Source organism: Scleropages formosus, chromosome 1, assembly GCF_900964775.1.
Source record: "Scleropages formosus chromosome 1, fSclFor1.1, whole genome shotgun sequence".
Classification (NCBI taxonomy): Eukaryota; Metazoa; Chordata; class Actinopteri; order Osteoglossiformes; family Osteoglossidae; genus Scleropages; species Scleropages formosus.
In genome coordinates, this window is record NC_041806.1 from 53,944,646 (window position 1) to 53,962,838 (window position 18,193).

The 18,193-nt window shown below is 49.2% G+C and overlaps 1 protein-coding gene across 2 annotated transcripts; it reads left to right on the forward strand.

Moving 5' to 3' along the window:
• The first annotated feature begins 213 nt into the window (after window positions 1–213).
• On the forward strand, window positions 214–5,115 carry haus3 (HAUS augmin-like complex, subunit 3). 2 transcript variants are annotated; one of them, XM_018729922.2, is made up of 6 exons: window positions 214–292; window positions 803–870; window positions 1,251–2,333; window positions 2,724–3,139; window positions 3,437–3,713; window positions 4,410–5,115. In XM_018729922.2, the coding sequence occupies exons 3-6, from the start codon at window positions 1,383–1,385 to the stop codon at window positions 4,635–4,637; spliced, it is 1,872 nt and encodes a 623-aa protein (XP_018585438.2). In that variant the 5' UTR covers window positions 214–292; window positions 803–870; window positions 1,251–1,382; the 3' UTR covers window positions 4,638–5,115. The 2 variants fall into 2 exon arrangements, with proteins under 2 accessions (XP_018585438.2, XP_018585446.2); XM_018729930.2 differs by lacking the exon at window positions 214–292 and having other exon boundaries at window positions 797–870.
• The last annotated feature ends 13,078 nt before the right edge of the window (window positions 5,116–18,193 follow it).

The window sequence follows — 18,193 nt, forward strand, 5'->3', positions numbered from 1 at the left end:
TTTACACTAGTCTAGTAAGTCCTTCAAAAAAACACTTTAACAGATATTGTGATCAAAATTGTGATCTGTAGTGGTATTTCCCTGGCTTTTGTATTTTTGCATGATTGTTCTCTTTTCATTGTTTCTAAGGTCGTTCTCAATACTCTACCGCATGAACAATTAGAAAAGATCACAAAAGGAAAAGGTTTACGTGGCGCTCTTTGATGACGTCACCGACATTCGCTCACTGTGGCAAATTAGCAGTAGTTGAAAACGGCGTCGGGGCAACTACCGGCTTCCTAACGATTTTAAGGTATGTCGGCGCGTTCCGTATTTATCTAAACGTCAGTGACCTTTGCATCGTTTGTCCCTGAAGTTTTGAACAGTTTAATTTCTTAAAATGGGACCTAAAAAGGCATCTTATGCTATTTGCTTCATCATGTCATGAGCAGTCCAGTGAGTGGCGCTAACACAGCTTAACTTCGTTATAACTTATACTCCGGCGTTAGCTAATGTCTGAGGAAATTCAAAATGATACCATAATAATGAGACACTGTTTGTTCATATTTAAATTTAAGTACACAACCTTCTCGGTTAACCCAGAATTGACTTTAATTGAATAAAATACAGTATCCGTTTAGATTTTTTTTAATGTTACGCGCCACTGCTGTCCAGCCAATGAAAAAAGCGCACGTTCCGGGGCGTGAACATGTGCCGGATGACGTCTGTGGCGCTCGTGGCGCTCGTGGCCCTCGTGGAGGAACGTGACAGTACCGTAGTCACATTCGCGTAGCGTCTGACGTCACGATCTACGTTTTTCCAGCCAATGACTGCAGCCGTGGGCTCAAAGGCGGGAAGATCCGGCCGTCGTGGAGCTCGGAGGCAGTGAAGGTAGAACACAGCGGAAAATATTAAGTGTTATTATCAGCCTTTATATCTTTACATTTTGTTTCTTTACGCGTGAGTGCTGTCCAGTCATCCGATTCCCTGCCGATATTATTTGAACCTTATGTTAAACTTAATGGTTCTTCAGATTAAAAAAAAACAAAAAAACATTCTACGTTACATTTCATCTGAAGTCTGATCATCATTTTTTTTAAAATAACGTTTTCTTCTGGATGTACAGTACAGCACCAATGATTTTGAGAAAGACGAAGTTTCTTCGCAGTCGGCTGTTTTTTCACTTCAGCTAATTGTAAATACTAAGTTCAGTTACAATCTTTCTTATTTGTTTGCCGAAATTTTAATATAACCTTTTTTGCCTTCTTTAGAAACCTTGGTCTGTGGTGCGTTTTGGTAGGCTCTCTCAGCCTGTCTGTGTGACTCTCTCCCTCTGGCTCTCTGGAGAGAGAGAGAGAACTGACAAGAGCCCTTCGCTCTGTGTCTGTGGTGCCTGCGAGGGGATGTTGGACGGCTGCCGCTTCGTGGAGGCTGTGGCCCATCTGGGCTACCCTGGTGCCTCCACTCTGAAGGGTGAGGATTTCGACTGGCTCTTCGATACACCCGAGCACCAGCAGTTCCTGCGCTTCTTCTGCAGCGGTTTGACCAGGAGCAATGTACTCAGTCCGGAGGAGGCGCGGTCCTTCCGTGCCCTACGCGATGCTGGGAAACCCATCCTGGATGAGGCATCCCTGGGGAAGGTGCTGAAGACTTGCCAGACGGCCTCTGCCACGGACGTGCGCGCTCTGCCTGCGGGGCTGGACGAGGTCAACGTGGCGCAGCTGGAACAGGAGCTGCAAGCGTTGCGCAGGGAGAGGAATCTGAAGGTGCGACGGCACCGGAAGCTCCAGGTCTTGCTGACTGCACGCACCGATGCAGCTATGCGTCTGTCCTTGCGGCGGGACGAGGCCTCTCGGCAGCTGAAGGATGCTGTTGCTTCCCTGGGAGCTGAGAATGCAGAGATGAATGCTGGGCTGCAGATGTTGACTGAGGAGGTGAAGCGGCTCGCAACGTTCCTCCGTGTTGCGCCTTGCAGGTCTGAACAGGACCTTTCTGAGCCCCCTTGCACCTTGCCCCCGGGACACGCTGTCTTCCTTTCCCAGTTGTCTCTGAGGCCCTACCTATGCCAGGAGGAAGCCAACACCAAAGCCCTTGCGCTCCTCACTCAGAAGCAGTTCTTCCAAGGCATTTCAGATATTGTTGAGAGCTCAACTGCAGACAACTTCCAGCTGCTAGAGCTTAGCACCTGTGAAGAGGAAGATGAACAGGTAGTGGAAGCCCGCCGAACAGAGATGGCACGGCTGCAGTGGGCCCACATTGTGGCCCAGCACGAGCTCTTCCTCGCCCGTGCCGAGGAGCGTGCAGCCTGTGCCGGCCTGCAGTGTATCGCAGAAAACATGCGCAGCAAGGCCAAGGTGAGGGATTGTGTTGCCAGTATGGGATTCTCCATTTCCTTAGATAATTCTATATTAGATTGCACAGAGCACAGTAGTTAATGAACTGGACTTTTGTTAAATGATTGCTGGTTGAAATCCCACTTTTACCCATAACATCATGTGAGTTAATAAAAAAAATCTGTTACATGGAAGAGATTTAAATTTTTCATTTAAACTACTTTGAATAAAAACTTTACATGTGCTACATAAGTCTGTTTTAAATATATCAGTGAGTCCTTCAAAAACATGATTAATCCCCCCCCCCCCCCCCCCCCATATTCCCTGACCTATGTCATTTCCATTGCTATCCTGCTCACTCAAACTCTACACTCCCTGGATGTTTTTGGCTCTTGATCTCTGGCTCTTCAGCAATGCAGGGTGGAACTGGAGCCGGAGTTGCGTGGGCTGGTGGCCGAGCTACAAGCTCTGCTCTGCAAACGTGTTCCGAGTGCCCTGCGGGAGAGTGCTCAGTTGCTTAATGTATCTGTGGTGCGTGGTGACTTCAACCTGCAAGTGGCTCGGCAGGACTACTACACCTCTCGTCAGGACCAGGTGTGCAGCTACCTGTTGCGACAGAAGGCCAGCTTTGAGCTGCTGCAGTTGGCCCATGAGCTGGAGCTTCGGAAGGAGCGCCACCTGCAGCGGCAGTTGGGGGACGCGGTCGGGCATCTGAATAATGCCCGAACCATTCTGAATCAGCGCCTCCATACCTTCTCTCAGCCTAAGGTGGCTCTGATTCCCAGGCCATGTGACATCATTGGGCCCAGTGATTCTGCCTTAAGCAGGTGGGTCCTCGGGGTGGTGATGTAGTTCTTTGTATACCTTGTCTCACATTTAACTTTTGGTTATGCTTAAATAGAGGTTTATGTAAGGTGATTACTGCGGGTAAACAGAATTTATATTTCTCCCAATTCTGTGGTCCTCTGTTTTTGTCTCCAATCTAATTTAAATCCATTGCCTCCCATATATGTGTGATGCGGCAGCAGGAACATTATAGAAGATGGTTAGCCTGAATATAACCTGTAACATGGGAGCCATATTGTTATAGTTCAGTCATTTTATGTGCTGTGTTTTTCCTCCAGGCTGTACCGGGTTCTAGAGTCTGTTGGTGGTCTTGAGCAGGAGCAGCCTTACCAGACATATGAGGGCTTGATGCAGGCTGCTCAGAGCCTTCAGGATTTGTTGCGCTCAACACTGGAGGCGTTGGCAGCTGCCTCTCAAGAAGAGGCCTTCAGCTCTGCCTGCCTGGAAGGCGAATGCAGTGTACTTCGTGGGGCCACACACTGTGGGCTGCAGCAGCCAGTTTTGGCACCACAGATATGTGCCACTCTTGGCCAGGAACTCTGCCCCAGCTCACAGGTAAGTTCCCCTTTTCATGGTCCCATTTTGGGCCTCCTTTCTATATGTGCATATTTGTGAAATCCAGGTAGAGCTGAGCCCTTTTGATCAACCACAATTAAATGGTAAAGTATTGGCACAAATTTCGTGGCTAATCCATTAGTAACAGTTGAATTCCTTTTTTTGGTTTCACTAAAAGGACAGCCACTCCTAAAACAAGTTTGAAACTCCTTTGTTTCTTTTCAGTTTTTATTGTTGGCATAAGCTTTCTCACCAACCATTCAGTGTTTGCAGTGATATGCAGTGTTTGTGTGGTCTTATCTCCAGTTTAGCAGTAATGTGCTTTTATTCCCACTTACTGTTTTATTTGGTGGCAGCATTCTTTTTACTTTCTGGTTTGTAGTGATATCTTAATTTGTTTAAAATATTTTACTTTTTTGGGGATTATGCAAGGGCCTTCATGTGAAAACTAATGAGGCTTTGTGTTTTTTTTTTTTTTTGCCACGTGTGTAATTAACTAAGTACATTCATGAATTGAAGTTTGACACATTCTTGGATTTTTCTGTTCATAGTTCATGCAAAGCTGAAAAATATGTATTGTAGATGATTTTATCATTTATGAAAGTGTAGAACTACTTGGTAATTAAAAGAGGCAGTATTCTAGATTCAGTGTTCCATACCTCCTGGTGACTCATCTCACCCTGGTACTTCTCACAGGAGCTCAGAGGTGGGTTGCAGGGCCTGGAGGCCCAGCTGGACTGCTTCAACAAGATGATGAAGGAAATCCTGATGGACATCCGAGGCAAGCGAGCCCAGCTGGAGCGAAGCCCGACCCTGAGATGCGAGCGGGAGTTCTACGTTTACTTCCATCTTGATGTTAAGCTGCTGAGGAAGATGGTGGAAGATTTGGAGGCCCGGGTGGGCAGTTTAGAAAGCCGGCCATAGGAGACAAGCAAGTCAAACATCCCCTCTCTCAGTACTCTGGAATGTTCCTGGTTCGGCCCTGACAAGTGACATCCTGCGGATGTGCTCGACTCTTTGTGGTTGTATGACATCCCAGAGATCTACTCGCCTTGATAACAGCACTCTGAGCTTTCTCCATTGCACATGCACTTACTTTAACAACGCTCTGGCGTCCACTTACTTTGCTGTTTGACATCAGCCGGGGGGGTGTTCTCTCTGCATTTTCTGTGCCCATAACTTAATGTGTGGTGACTTCTGCGACCAAGAGTTCTGAATCTTCAGCCTAGCATAGGATGGCCTTTGGAGCTACAAAGGATTTTATTCGTCGCTGAATTCTCTCAAATGTTGACAGACCAGGATGTAATGTGTCCGAAAAGCACCAATGCACTCCTGACAAAATCCTTGCATGACAAAGTAACTGCTTATTGGAGCCACATATGGTAAAATCACTGAAGCTGCCACAGGGACTTGTTACACAGTAAAATACTGAACTTGAAGATGGTTATGATATTTTTCCAAAGTACAGCATAATTTGGCAATATTCTTTGTGGTCTTTATTTTTTATTGTTGCATTTCTTTGTCTTTTAATTACTTGTTGACTTCTGCAACCAAGAGTTCTGAGTCTTCAGCCTAACAGAGGATGGCCTTTGGAGCTACAAAGGATTTTTTTTTCTTTGAATGTGGTAACATCATTCCCCTGTGTGTTCATGTGTTGTTTTGGAAATTTGCTAGCACTTACAGTTGTGCATTTTGAATTTAGGATTAATGCACATAAATATGACTGTAGCTTAGTGGTTCTGCTTTTCAAAAGAGCATGTCATTTAACTTCCATATACAAGCAGTAATATGAATTTTGTCAGCTGGCTTTTAGTGGGTTTTTTTTTTTTTTTTTTAAATTTTTTTAAAATTTCATAATGTAGTACCCTGCCACACTAATTTACTTTTTCAGCCAGTGTTTTGAATTACTGACTATCTGGGTAGAAAATAGTTTCTATATTTTTCTAATTAACAAATTAACTGAATGGCACAATAAGTGGGCCTTCTTATTATTTTTCAAGATACCTGAATTTGTATTATTTCTCCTTAAACAGGTTAAAGTGGTTGCTTTCCATTCAGAATAAGTGCAAAATAACTTGACACAATCACTTTCATTTCTTTCCAAAACAGTTTTAAATCTGATGCATGTGCTACAGGGCATTGTTTAACAATAAAGTACAAATGATATGTTGCAAGCCCAGCCTATTTGTAGCAAGAGCTCAGATTTAAATAGCCAGTGTTCGAAGTTATTGACTGTATTACTTAGAACTTGATAGAAATGGCATTTTTATTTTCAGAAGGTACATTCTGATTTATGGAAATCAGGTACATGTAAATGTGGAAATAGAAAGGTATTATCTTTCTTTAGGAATGAAGCAGAGGAAGGTATGTTTTCCATCAGCTTCTCCCTCAAGAGACTCCAAGGAGATCAGGCTGTGCTCAGGAGGAGCATCCCCACAGCTGCAAGGGGTCACCAGATCTACCAGGCTGAGGGCGGCAATGAGGGACCCAGGGTTGTGAGAGGACAGTGGTGTAAGCAGATTGAAAGCAATAATGAGGTACCCTTAGCTGTGAGAAGTCCATGGTGCTCACAGGCTGAGAGATGAAATAAAGGATCAATGGCTGTTGGGTGGCCCCAAGTTGAGAAGGGCCTTGCTGGTGGGATTGAAACAGAACTCCAGAGCTTCAGGATAATACTTCCACAGCATGCTGACTATGATGCAAGCTTTAACAGTCTCTGCAGACACAGGATGGACAAAGAGGAGGAATGGATCGTGGAAATGCAGGAGAAAGTTGATGCTTATGAAGTGGTGCCCAGTGCGCCTCTTAAGTACCAGATGGGGCTGGAGCTGAGAGCCTTTCACTTTTTCACTTACTTACATGTGCACTTGAGATATTCAGTGTTAGAAAGAACCTTTGAGCAGTCTTGAAGACACAAATGAACAGGCATATTAAAATGTGTGGAACCCCTTATGGTTGACAAGCTTCCGCTAGATTTTTCCATTTGTCCTTTGGCTTCTAAACAAGAAAAAACTTTCTTGTTGTGTAGGTACAATTATATATGGTGCTAATGAGTTTGAATGTTTTGTCTGTTACTGCAGTGTCTTCAGTCCTTCTTAGCCTTGCTTGAGGCTCAGGAAAGCAGTATTGTCATTGGCTGACAAGTTTGTTTGCAGAACACAGACACATCTTGACCTCATAGCCAATCAGTGTGCTACTCCTGCTATGCATCCTGTCCTGCTTGGTTACAGCCTGCCTCCTCTGACATTACTGTATCTTTGTGCTCTGATTACACTGCTGTGTTTGAGATGTTTTTGGAGCATGGAAGCATCTGAGAAATAGCTCTGAGAGGGATGTATTACAACTGTTCCATCTTCCACATTCACATGACAAAGTTTTACGCAGCTTTGCTATTCACTATTTCAGAGAAAACATGATTCAAGAAAGGGAATAAGTCTCTGGGCAACTGACAGCTGAAGCATGGTTAGTTGTGTGGGGAAAGGGCTGCAATCTTCTAGTCCATTAGTTGTAATCCTTGAGTACCAGGCTAACAGGACCAAAAAAATGTGTGTGTGGGAAGCAGGAACTACCCGGGTGCTGATTCTACGTGGCAGGATTTCTACTGCTGGATTGTTCTAGCTTTTGAAACCACTGCCTACTCATTTTCCTGTGCATGTAACATGTTTCACAACGCATTTACTCCACTTGTGCAGAGATTCCTCAGAGCAGTCTTATACTGCTTGCGTGGAAATAGACGCAGTATGAGAGTTTTACTGTTGGTTCAATGACAGTGCATAGGATGGGGATCAAGCACCAAGTGACAATGCAGTGGAAGGTTCATGTCAGAAATTCTCACATAGGTTTCCTTCTCCTTTAACCAAATTTGTATGAAACCTGCTCACCTGTCGCCACTCTGCGTACGATGTATTAAGTATTACCATTGGTTTTTGGAGTTCATCTGCATACACACTTGCATTTGAATTGATGCTCTCTTGATGAAAGTATTTCGTTTGGAGAAAATTGGTGAATCGAGGCACTTTTAATAACGTTTGTTGTAGTTAACTTCATATATTAAAATAACACTCTGTGTACTGGGGGAAAAAACAATGGAAATGCAAAACATATAAATATTAGTAAGCTTCAGTGTGACACAAGATGCCAGAGACCTCAGGTGTGTGTGTTCTTGTGTCTGTTTATTGGTCCCCTGAGACAGACCGACAGGACCCTGGGTCATGGGGAAGGAAGGGGAGGAAAGGGGGAAACCGGGAAGTGGTGTGGCGGGGAATCTACATTTACATTGATTCATTTAGCAGACGTTTTTGTCCAAATGGACGTACATCTCAGCAAAAGTACAATTTATGCATTACATTAAGAGAAGGAGACATAGCTGCAGACATGAAAGTCTCAAGCAAACCTAGTTTCGGGTTTGTTTGGGGCTGGGTGAGGTGTCGCTGTCTCGTGCTCGGTGCACGTGCTCTATGTCTCCTCCTCCGTCTCTCTCCCTCACTGTCGGGCACGGGTAGAAATAGGGTTCATTATTATCCCCAGGTGTGGCAACTCCTTCCCCGTCCGCCCCAGCGTGTCACACTCAGTACTTGGGAGGTGGTTTATATATGTGTTTCTGACCTTACCATAAAGGTTTGTGATATTTCAATCACTTTATCAGAGAGACGGTGCGAGGCATTTAACTATATCCATTCTTGAATCCATTTAACTGTGTGCATTTTGGTGTTATTTTGAAATTAGTCTTTGCACCACAATGTGTATCTAGTCATTTAAAATGGATTCGTACTTCTTGGCTGTCATATGAAGAGCAATCATCAGACGCAATAACCTCTGTGCAATGGCTGCACGTACCGCTGCGGCTCTTCTGCTGTGTTACAGAGTGGAACAGCGTGTGTTGAAACAATTTGGATCTCTTCAAATGTGAACCCACCCAGATACAGGTGAAAAAAGGATGAAGATGACTAATCAGACCATTTGGGTTCTTCTGCTGCTCAGAGCTCCTGGTTGTGCTCTTATTCATCCAGGGAGGTTTGCATTTTTTCATATTGTCTTTTGATGTAATATCAGTTTTTCTTGACATTCAGTCACGGAGGTATAAATCCCTTCGTAAATTTTTGATGGCCCTTTTGTGGTTTTATTCCTTTCCAGTGCATTTCCCTGGTTAAGATTATGTTGTCTGTGTTTTACACTCTTCCCTTTTCCACATATAATTATTTTGCATTTGTGTGATGGATGCACATGCACTTCAGCTGCAAACTATTTGGCCTCTTTCAAACTGTTGGGTGCATCTGGTTGCATTAGTCAATGTAATAACTTGCAAGTGTATATATGTATATCTGACTGATATAAGTGCTGAATGTCATAACTTACAGCTGATGCATGCTTGTAATTAGTATTAAATTTATGTTGTTCACTTGTGCAGCTACCCGCTTCAAAATTAAGGGCTTTTTTCATGTTGAATTTAAATCCCCTCTGTGGTGACAGTATTAGTAAAGTGGCTGCTCCTTTGACATGTAAAGCTGTTTTAATTATGAGAAATGTTTGCAGCTTGAACTCAGCTCCTCTTTGGTAGTTGTCTGTCTTTTCACGGTAACATCCACTGAACTGACCGTTATGCTGACCGGGAACAGATGTGTCGGGGCAGTGCTCCGGGGACGGCCGCGACGTCTGGGGACTCGAGACCGGGGGCAGGGTCATGATCTGGGGCTGGGATAGGGTCTGGGAATGTCCTTGTCGGTTTCCGTCTCTCTGTCTCTCTCCTCCTCCTCTCTTTCTTCGCTGGCGGACCCGGGGGAAGAAATAGAGGCAGCAATTAGTCCCAGCTGTGGCTGTCTTACCTCGGACTCCGCCCCCCTTCCTCGCCGCCTCGGCATGCTACAGCAGTTCAGCAGCTCCCTGACTGAGCAGTGTGAGACCCACGCACACACGCAAATGCAAAAGCCCTGTCCAGTCCCAGGTTTACACATCCTCCCAAGTGCATTTTTCTGTCAGGCACGTATGTGTGCGCACTCCTCTTTTCTCTGTCTCTCACACACACACAGACACACGCACACAGCTGAAAGGAAGCCTACTGACTCCTCATGGTCTGCCCTGTTGTAATGTATGTCATTAGGAGCAGGGAGAGGGGAGGAAGAGATAGACAAGCAACAGTGCAAGCTCTTTTGTCTCCGAATGGCCATGCTCGAATAAGGCCAACACCTAAAGGTGCTCTCCAGACTTTCGTGTGAAGGGTTACACACGTCTTGGAATGATTTCTTTTGAGGGCTTGGTATTCTGAAATGGCGAAAGTCTCATAGTCACATATGGGTGATGTTGCTTGAAGAAGAGTTCCACTATGTTGTGCCAACAAGGTGCTGTAGGGCACTGGGTTTCCATTCTGGGGTTCAGCTACTGAAAGGCAGTTCCAGGTTTGGGATTGTCCTCACTGGGTCTTTTTCAAATCCAATTTTATAAGTGGGTGATGTACTGAGAGTTACACTTGTGAACTGTGACACAAGTTTTTTATTGTCACTGCACTTGCAGTTTCTTGCCAGATTCGTTCACTTTGTTGCCTGTTTATACAACTGGTTGTATAGCTGGTTGTTGTCATTGTGAGGGAGGTGAATGGACTTTGTTCAAGGATGTGGCAGATGGTCCTCTCCTGCCATTTGACCAGTGTTTCAGCTCCTTGTCCTTAACCGCAATACTTCCACCTGTGTGGTATGTCCCAGAACCCTGGTGGGGAAGGTTCTTCTCCAGCTTGCAGAAGCCATGCGACAGGAACCCCCTGCTTCAGCTGCCCAGGAGAAAAGCCCTCTTCTCTGGGTTTGCAATGAGTAGTTAAAAATTGCCAGCTCTTTCTTTTACTTCTCTTTCTTTTGAAGTTCTGCTGAAACATTGCTTTCTTTAGATTTAAAAGAAGTTAGATTTTGCTGAGAAATTGAAATTTACATGTGTTGAAATTTATAGGGGTGCTTGATACCTATACTGTGATATAAAGAAAATGAAAAGAAGTTGCTGTTCTTCCTTTTCACTGTAGTAAACTGTGTGGTGTGAAGTGCCCTGGGGATAGCTGGGAGAGTATAGATTATACTACAGACTGTTACATAAACAATGTATTGAGAGGATGTGCTGCTCTTTTTGAAGTTTATTTTGCACCAAATGAAGTTAGTCTACTACTCCTACCCTTCTGGGTTGATGGAAACAGTGAGGAGAGATGTTCTATCTAAACCATCTCAGGGTGGTTCCTTTTTCCCACCCAGGGGTGGCAAGAGTGGCCCCTGAAAGGGCTGTTTCCACGAGACATGTGAGATGACACTGCACTGAGGGATAAAGAATTGCATTAACCTCTGACAGCAAGAGGCATCACTTTGTGTAATGATGCAGAAATACAGCACGGAACAGCCTTTGCTAGATAATCATTGCAGCTTTTGTTTCAACAGAAGGTTGACTGAAACACGTAACAGCTATGGTATTCCGACATTAACTGAAAATAAAGGGCCTCGTATCTTCATCTGCCTTCTGAAAAGGGGAAAATGTGGAGAAGTGTGTAATGTGACTCTTAATGGATAAGTGTTGTGTGTCATTCAGCGCAGTGTGACTGTTCTCTCTGTTCAGACCATTCGTGGGAGCAGCAGAGAACGGGACTCCAGGGGTGTAGCTACGTGGTGGCCATGGGTGGCCAGTGCCACCCCTGACTGAAGCTCGGCCACCCCTCTGGCTACCCCTGTTGTGCACTCTGACCACACTGACAGGTGACTTTTTTCGCCGCTCAAAGTTGTCCGACGCACATGTTCCGTGTGGCGCTATTAGGCTGAAGAGCCATGAACCGCCCGCACGGCACAAACCTTTGTGCGTAGGAAGGGGGAGTAGGAGCGGGAAAACTGAGTTTCCAGAGCGTTACTCCAGCCAAGTCCAGCGCAAGTGAGCAACGCAAGGGGATACGTGTTCAGGAGAGTAAAATTGGTGTCGTTTACCTACGTTTAATTTCGTGAAAATTTGTTAAAGTAGAGGTACTGCGATGTTTCATCATGACAAACAAATGTTAGCTTACCAGTATATCGCATAACTTAGCTAGTAGGCTAATGGTAGCTAAAGTTACTGCCGCTGCTAGGCTAGCTAATTTTTAAAAATAATGTTACCGCACATAACGCTACCACATCATAATACGCTTAGATTATGAGTCTGTCACTGTTTTTTGTAAGTAGCTATTCAGTTTAATAATAATAAGTATTTCTTGATAGGTGTGTTTGTCTAAGCTGTAGAGAGCGAAAGGAAAGCAGACTTCATTGAAGAGGAAGTACACTGCACCTTCTCAAAAGACTTCTCCTGTTAATCAGAATCAGAATCGGAACGAGCTTTATTGCCAAGTATGTTCACACATACAAGGAATTTGTCTTGGTGACAGAAACTTCCACAGCACAGACAGACTGACAGTGACAAGACAGATGAGAAGATAGATAGAATATGTGAATAAAGGATAAAAAATATAAAGTACACAATATACAAAAATAGTCACTAGATACAAAAGCAAGGGAGTGTGAGTAAGAGATATGATGTGATAAATAGTTATAAATATAAATAGCATTGTGTATTGCACTGGTTTACTCTCTAGGCGGGGGGGGGGGGAGATTTAGCTGTTCATGAGGTAGATGGCCTGAGGAAAGAAACTTTTCTTGTGCAGGAACTTTTCTTGTGCTGGTAAGATGGTAGGGAGATGGATGCCTCTGCCTTTCCAAGCAATTCAAAGACCAGGGCAAAGGCAGGGGGAGAGCATAAATGTACCTCAAGTTCCCAAACCTCTGGAAACATTGGAGAATGTCCAGAAGGCCCAGTCTGCCCTCGTTGCTGATGGTGAGCCAGGAGGGGGAAGCACAACATCCGAATGCTGGGATTCAGCAGAGCAGGATGAGCCACGTGGGCCCAGTCACCACGAAGGAGCACAGAGGCCTGGAACAGCCATATCTACAACATCCAGTCTCTGGAAAAGTGTTCATTTAGGGCAGCACCAAAGAGAAAGGGCTGCAAGCCAAAAGCAGTGCCCAAAACCCTTCAAGTTTCTGACCTCGGATGCCCAGGTGCAAGAATGGGGTCGACTCAGCAAAGAGGAGCAGTCTCAGGTTCTTGTTGAGCTCTCCCAGGTGCCCATTCTGATCCTCACTGTTGTATATTTATTTATTTATTATTTTTATAGAGCGCTCTTCTCACGCAGTGACACAGAGCGCTTTAACACAGGCATAAAGCAAGAAAAATTGATACAAACAAAGAAGACGGTCAACTAATAGCTACCATAATGAAGAACTTATTACAGAGCTATAAGTATACCTACTGGCCACCGGGGAAAGGAACAAAAACTCCCAACTGAAGGTTGAGGGAGAAAAAAAATCTCTGGGGGTCCACAGGCCAGTGGTTGCCCACCCCTCCTGGGCATTCTAGAAAGTAACAATTTGTAAGCCAGTGTGTAACAAGTAATAATGGTAATGTTGGTAAATGGCATCTTGGATCTCCAGCTCGGCATGGAACGTCTCGATCGTCACGGCAGATGGACATCATCCTGTGCCAGCACGGGATTCGTCTGTCACCACTGGCCGGCCTCCTCAGGTCTTATGTAGCGAGGTAGTGCTCAACGAGAAGATAGAACAGAGTTAGTAATTTGTTAAAGTAAATTTAAAATGCATTTTTGTAAAGGTGATAAATTAAACAACCAAGGCAGGTTGAATTACATTACGAGGTGGAATGCCTGAGTGAACATATTGTAGCGTCCCCCCATAGAGCTACTGGAAACTGGCTCGACAGACGGGGTAAAAGGAACATGCTCTTTATTGAAAGCGTACATGTCTCCAACAGCAGTCTTAACAAAGATGCTTCAGACAGTACAAGACACAGAACGCCTCAGAATCCCCCTGGGTCACTCCCAGCCCCCCAGCTGCACCCTATGGTTAAGGGGTTCCCCCCGGGACTCCCCAGAATCCCACTCTCAAACACTGAACATAAGTAGGACGACAACCAATCGGAAACCACACACAACTATGTACACACACATAAACACTAATGCCAACTATTTACACATTTACTCCCCTCAACGATGTTACATTGCCCCTCCTTTAGCAGTCGGCCGTCCCGGCGACTGTCGACCCCGAAAGTACAAAGTCCCTGAGGTGCAGAGGCAACCGGCGCACCCTCCTGGGTCTGTGCGGGGACGGTGAGCCCGCTGGACCTGGTGGACTCTCTCCGGGAGGCCCCGGTGCGGGTTCCTTGGGATGGTAGGGGGCGAGTCTGTCACGGTGTAGAACCACCGGCCGACGCCCTGGCCCCATCCGCACCCTGTAGACGACATCCAACAGCCGACCCAAAATCACGCAGGGACCCACCCAGCTGTCTGTGAGCTTAGGGCAGAGCCCGCGTTTCCTCCGGGGATTGTATACCCACACCCAGTCTCCTGGGGCCAGTGGGCACCCGTGACACTGCGTGTCGTATGCGCGCTTCTGCCGCCCGCCGGCCTCCGTCAGATGGCGCCTGGCAAAAGCGTGCGCGGACTCCAAACGTCGCCGCAGTTGCCGAAGGTACTCCGGACCCACTTCACCCCCCACCTCGGGCTCCGGCGGGCTGCCGAAAGCCAAGTCCACCGGAGTCCTCAGTTCGCGTCCGAACATGAGCAGGGCAGGGGTGCAGCCCGTGGACTCCTGGACAGCAGAGCGGCACGCCCACAGGACCAGGGGCACATGTCTGTCCCAGTCGCGCTGATGTCGGGAGGTAAGCACAGAGAGCTGCGTGGTGAGTGTCCGGTTGAAACGCTCCACCAGCCCGTCGCTCTGTGGATGAAGGGGCGTGGTGCGCGTCTTCCGCACCCCCAGCCGGTCGCACACCTCTTTCATAACTTGTGACTCAAAGTTCCTGCCCTGGTCACTGTGCAGGTTCTCTGGCGCCCCAAAACGGCAGAATATCTACTCCACCAACCGCTCCGCTGTGGTCGCGGCACTCTGGTCCGGTACCGCGTACGCCTCGGGCCACTTGGTGAAGTAGTCCATGGCCACGAGCACGTAGCGGTTTCCCCGATCAGTGCGGGGAAAGGGTCCAAGCACATCCACGCCCACGCTCTCCATTGGGGCGCCCGACTGAAGTCGTTGCAGGGGGGCATGCGACCGGTCACTGGGACCCTTACGCACCGTGCAGGCATCGCAGCAGTGCACGAACAGCTCCACGTCTTGGCGACACCCCGCCCAGTGAAACCGCTGGCGCAGCCGGTGCAGCGTCTTCGCCACACCGAAGTGCCCAATGCCAGCAGGACCATGCACTCCCTGCAACACGTCTTCCTTGAGGCTACGGGGGACGAGAAGCTGCCACAGGACTTGGCCGGGCACTGGCCCCTCCCAACGCCGATACAGCAGCCCCCCCCTCACCTCAAGGCTGTCCCACTGTGAGCAGTACGACTTGACGGTGGGTCCGTGTGGGACCACAGCAGTCCAGGGTGGGTGCTGCCCCGACTGCAGGAAGCCCCGCACCACCGCCAGCTCTGGATCGGCTTCCTGGGACCGGCGGAACAGCTCTGTGTCGTCAGCGGATCCCCCATCGCTCGCCGCATCTGCCGCCAGCACAGCGCAGGTCTCTTCTGCAGTCGCTCGCCGCTCCTCCAGCCGAACGCAGTGCCTGCACGAGCCTGCACTGCAAGGGCGCCGAGAAAGTGCGTCGGCGTTGGCGTGCAGGCGTCCTGGCCGGTGTTGGACCTCAAAGTCATACCCCTGCAGCAGCTCCAGCCACCGTGCTATCTGCCCCTCTGGCTCCTTGAAGTTTAGGAGCCATGTGAGCGAGGTGTGGTCAGTCCGCAACAGGAACCTGGTCCCGTAGAGGTAGGGATGAAAATGTTTAATCCCTGTCGCCATGGCCAGGAGCTCTCGCCGCGTGACACAGTAGTTCTTCTCTGGGCGACTCAGCTGGCGGCTGTAGAATGCAACCACCCTCTCACCTCCATCTCCCGCCTGCGACAACACAGCTCCGAGGCCTTGATCGCTGGCGTCCGTGTCCACGATGAAAGTCCTCCCAGGGATCGGGAGAGCCAGGACGGGGGCAGACGCCAGAGCCTCCCTCAGGCGGTGAAAGGCGGCTGTGCACTCAGGGGTCCACTCGAACGGGGTGCCCTTAGCAGTGAGGCGGTGCAGTGGTGCTGCGATGTCTGCAAAACCACGCACAAAGCGGCGATAATACGACGCCAGCCCCAGGAAACTCTGCAACTCCGACACGTTCTCTGGGGCTGGCCAGTCTCGCACCTGCCGCACCTTGTCAGGGTCCGTGGACACTCCATTCGCGTCCACAACGTGGCCCAGGAATTTCACCTGCCGCTGGAGGAGGTTGCACTTCGCGGGGTGCAGTTTCAGCCCGGCCGCACGGATGGCAGCAAACACCTCCTTCAGATTTGCCAGCGCAGACTCAAAGGAGGAGGCGTGTACCAGCAGGTCGTCCAGGTAGACGATGCACCGGCTCCTGGGCACATCTGACAGGACCCGCTCCATCAGCCGTTCAAAGGTGGCGGCCGCGTTACACAGGCCAAAAGGCATGACCGTGAAGTGCCAGAGGCCCCGCCCCAGGGTGAATGCTGTCTTCTCCCGGGCCTCCGGCGCCAAAGCGACTTGCCAGTAGCCACTCCTCAGATCTAGAGAGCTGAACCACTGTGACCCCGCGATGCAGTCCAACGCATCGTCAATGCGTGGCAGGGGATAGGAGTCCTGTTTGGTTACCGCATTCAGGCGACGATAATCCACGCAGAACCGCCAGCTGCCGTCCTTCTTTTGCACCAGGACCGCCGGCGCTGACCAGGGGCTGCTGGAGGGCTCAATGATGCCAGCTGCCGCCATCTCTCTCACCTTTTCCTCCGCAATCTGCCTCTTCGCCAGCGCTAGGCGATGCGGCCGCAGGCGGATGGGGGCTGCGCCACCTGTCTCAGTGTGGTGCCGCACCAGGTCCGTTTTGGTGCAGTCTTCATCCCGGGCTGCGAAGATGTCCATGAAGGCGTTCAGGAGCTCCCTCAACTGCTCTCGCTGACCCTCTTCTAACTCTGCCCCGCTGCGCTGCCACAGCATCTGCACCGCTTCACGAGTCGTTGCCGAGGGCTGCGTGACGCACCCTGCACCAGAGGAGCCCCCGCTGTGTGCCTCGGGCTCTCCCTCAACTGCCATTTGGTGCACAGCCCCAGTCCCCTCTACTCATGAACTGGCGGAGAGGGCGCGTGTTTTGAGGTTCTTTTGCCGCCGCCGCATGTGAGTGAGTGCAATGTTCTCACCTGCCAGCTGTAGCGACCGTCTACCCAGGTCCAGCACCGCCCCCGCCTTGGCCAGGAGATCCATTCCTACGATGCACGGATCCTGGATCTCCGCGAGCCAGAACTCGTGCTCCAGCAGCTGGTTGCCCACAGCCACGCGCAAACGTCTTTTTCCCCACATCGCCACGGTCTCTCCTGTGACCGTGCGCAGGCTCGCTGACGCCTCGGTCCATCCCTTGGGCGGATGGCGCGCCGTTCCAGGCAGCACCCCGGTGCGGACGATCGAGACTGTAGACCCCGTGTCCACAAGGGCTTCGCAGGGCACGCCCTCTATTAGGCAGGGCAGCCGCAGGCAGCGGAGTTTCCCCAGGCGTCCCACCGGGAACGAGGGTACGCCCCAAGAAGGGGCGGACTCACAGGGCGAAACCCCCCTCACGGCGTCGCCCCTCTGCCGTTTCCCTGAGGTGACGCGGGGGTGGGCTCTCTGCAGTGGCGCGCCTGGTGACCTTGCTTCCGACAACGCCAGCAGATAATAGGGGGCCGTTGGCGCGCAGGCGGTGCCTCGACTTGGCGCGCAGCTTCTCCCTCCACCTCGTCATCAGTGACGTCCTCCAGGGAGCGGCAAGAATGCGCGGGCTCCTTCGCCTCCCGTAGGACGACTTCTGCTGCGCCGCCTCCAGGTTAGCCAGGGCAGCAAGCCTAACGTGCTGCTGCAGGCGTTCTGGGGCGAGCGCTCGGAGGAATGCCTGCAGTGCCAAGTCTTCTTGGATAGCTGCGGGGTATTGCGGGTACGCCCGCTGCGCCAGGAGCTGGATATCCGCGGCCAGCGCTCCCAGGGCTTCGCCTTTGCCGCGTCATCTCGCTGTGAGCTGTCTGCGATAATAGTCCGCTGTTTCGTGTTGGCTGAAACGGCGTCTCAGGGCGTGCTCCGTCCCACTTCTGACACCAATGTAGCGTTCCCCCATAGAGCTACTGGAAACTGGCTCGACAGACGGGGTAAAAGGAACGTGCTCTTTATTGAAAGCGTACATGTCTCCAACAGCAGTCTTAACAAAGATGCTTCAGACAGTACAAGACACAGAACGCCTCAGAATCCCCCTGGGTCACTCCCAGCCCCCCAGCTGCACCCTATGGTTAAGGGGTTCCCCCCGGGACTCCCCAGAATCCCACTCTCAAACACTGAACATAAGTAGGACGACAACCAATCGGAAACCACACACAACTATGTACACACACATAAACACTAATGCCAACTATTTACACA

What these genes read in the sequence shown, in the direction of transcription:
- haus3 (XM_018729922.2), top strand. Translation starts at nt 1,383, where the DNA reads ATGTTGGACGGCTGCCGCTTCGTGGAGGCTGTGGCCCATCTGGGCTAC. An exon ending in ACATGCGCAGCAAGGCCAAG is followed by an intron (nt 2,334 to 2,723) that starts GTGAGGGATTGT and finishes CTGGCTCTTCAG; the next exon opens with CAATGCAGGGTGGAACTGGA. An exon ending in AACTCTGCCCCAGCTCACAG is followed by an intron (nt 3,714 to 4,409) that starts GTAAGTTCCCCT and finishes TACTTCTCACAG; the next exon opens with GAGCTCAGAGGTGGGTTGCA.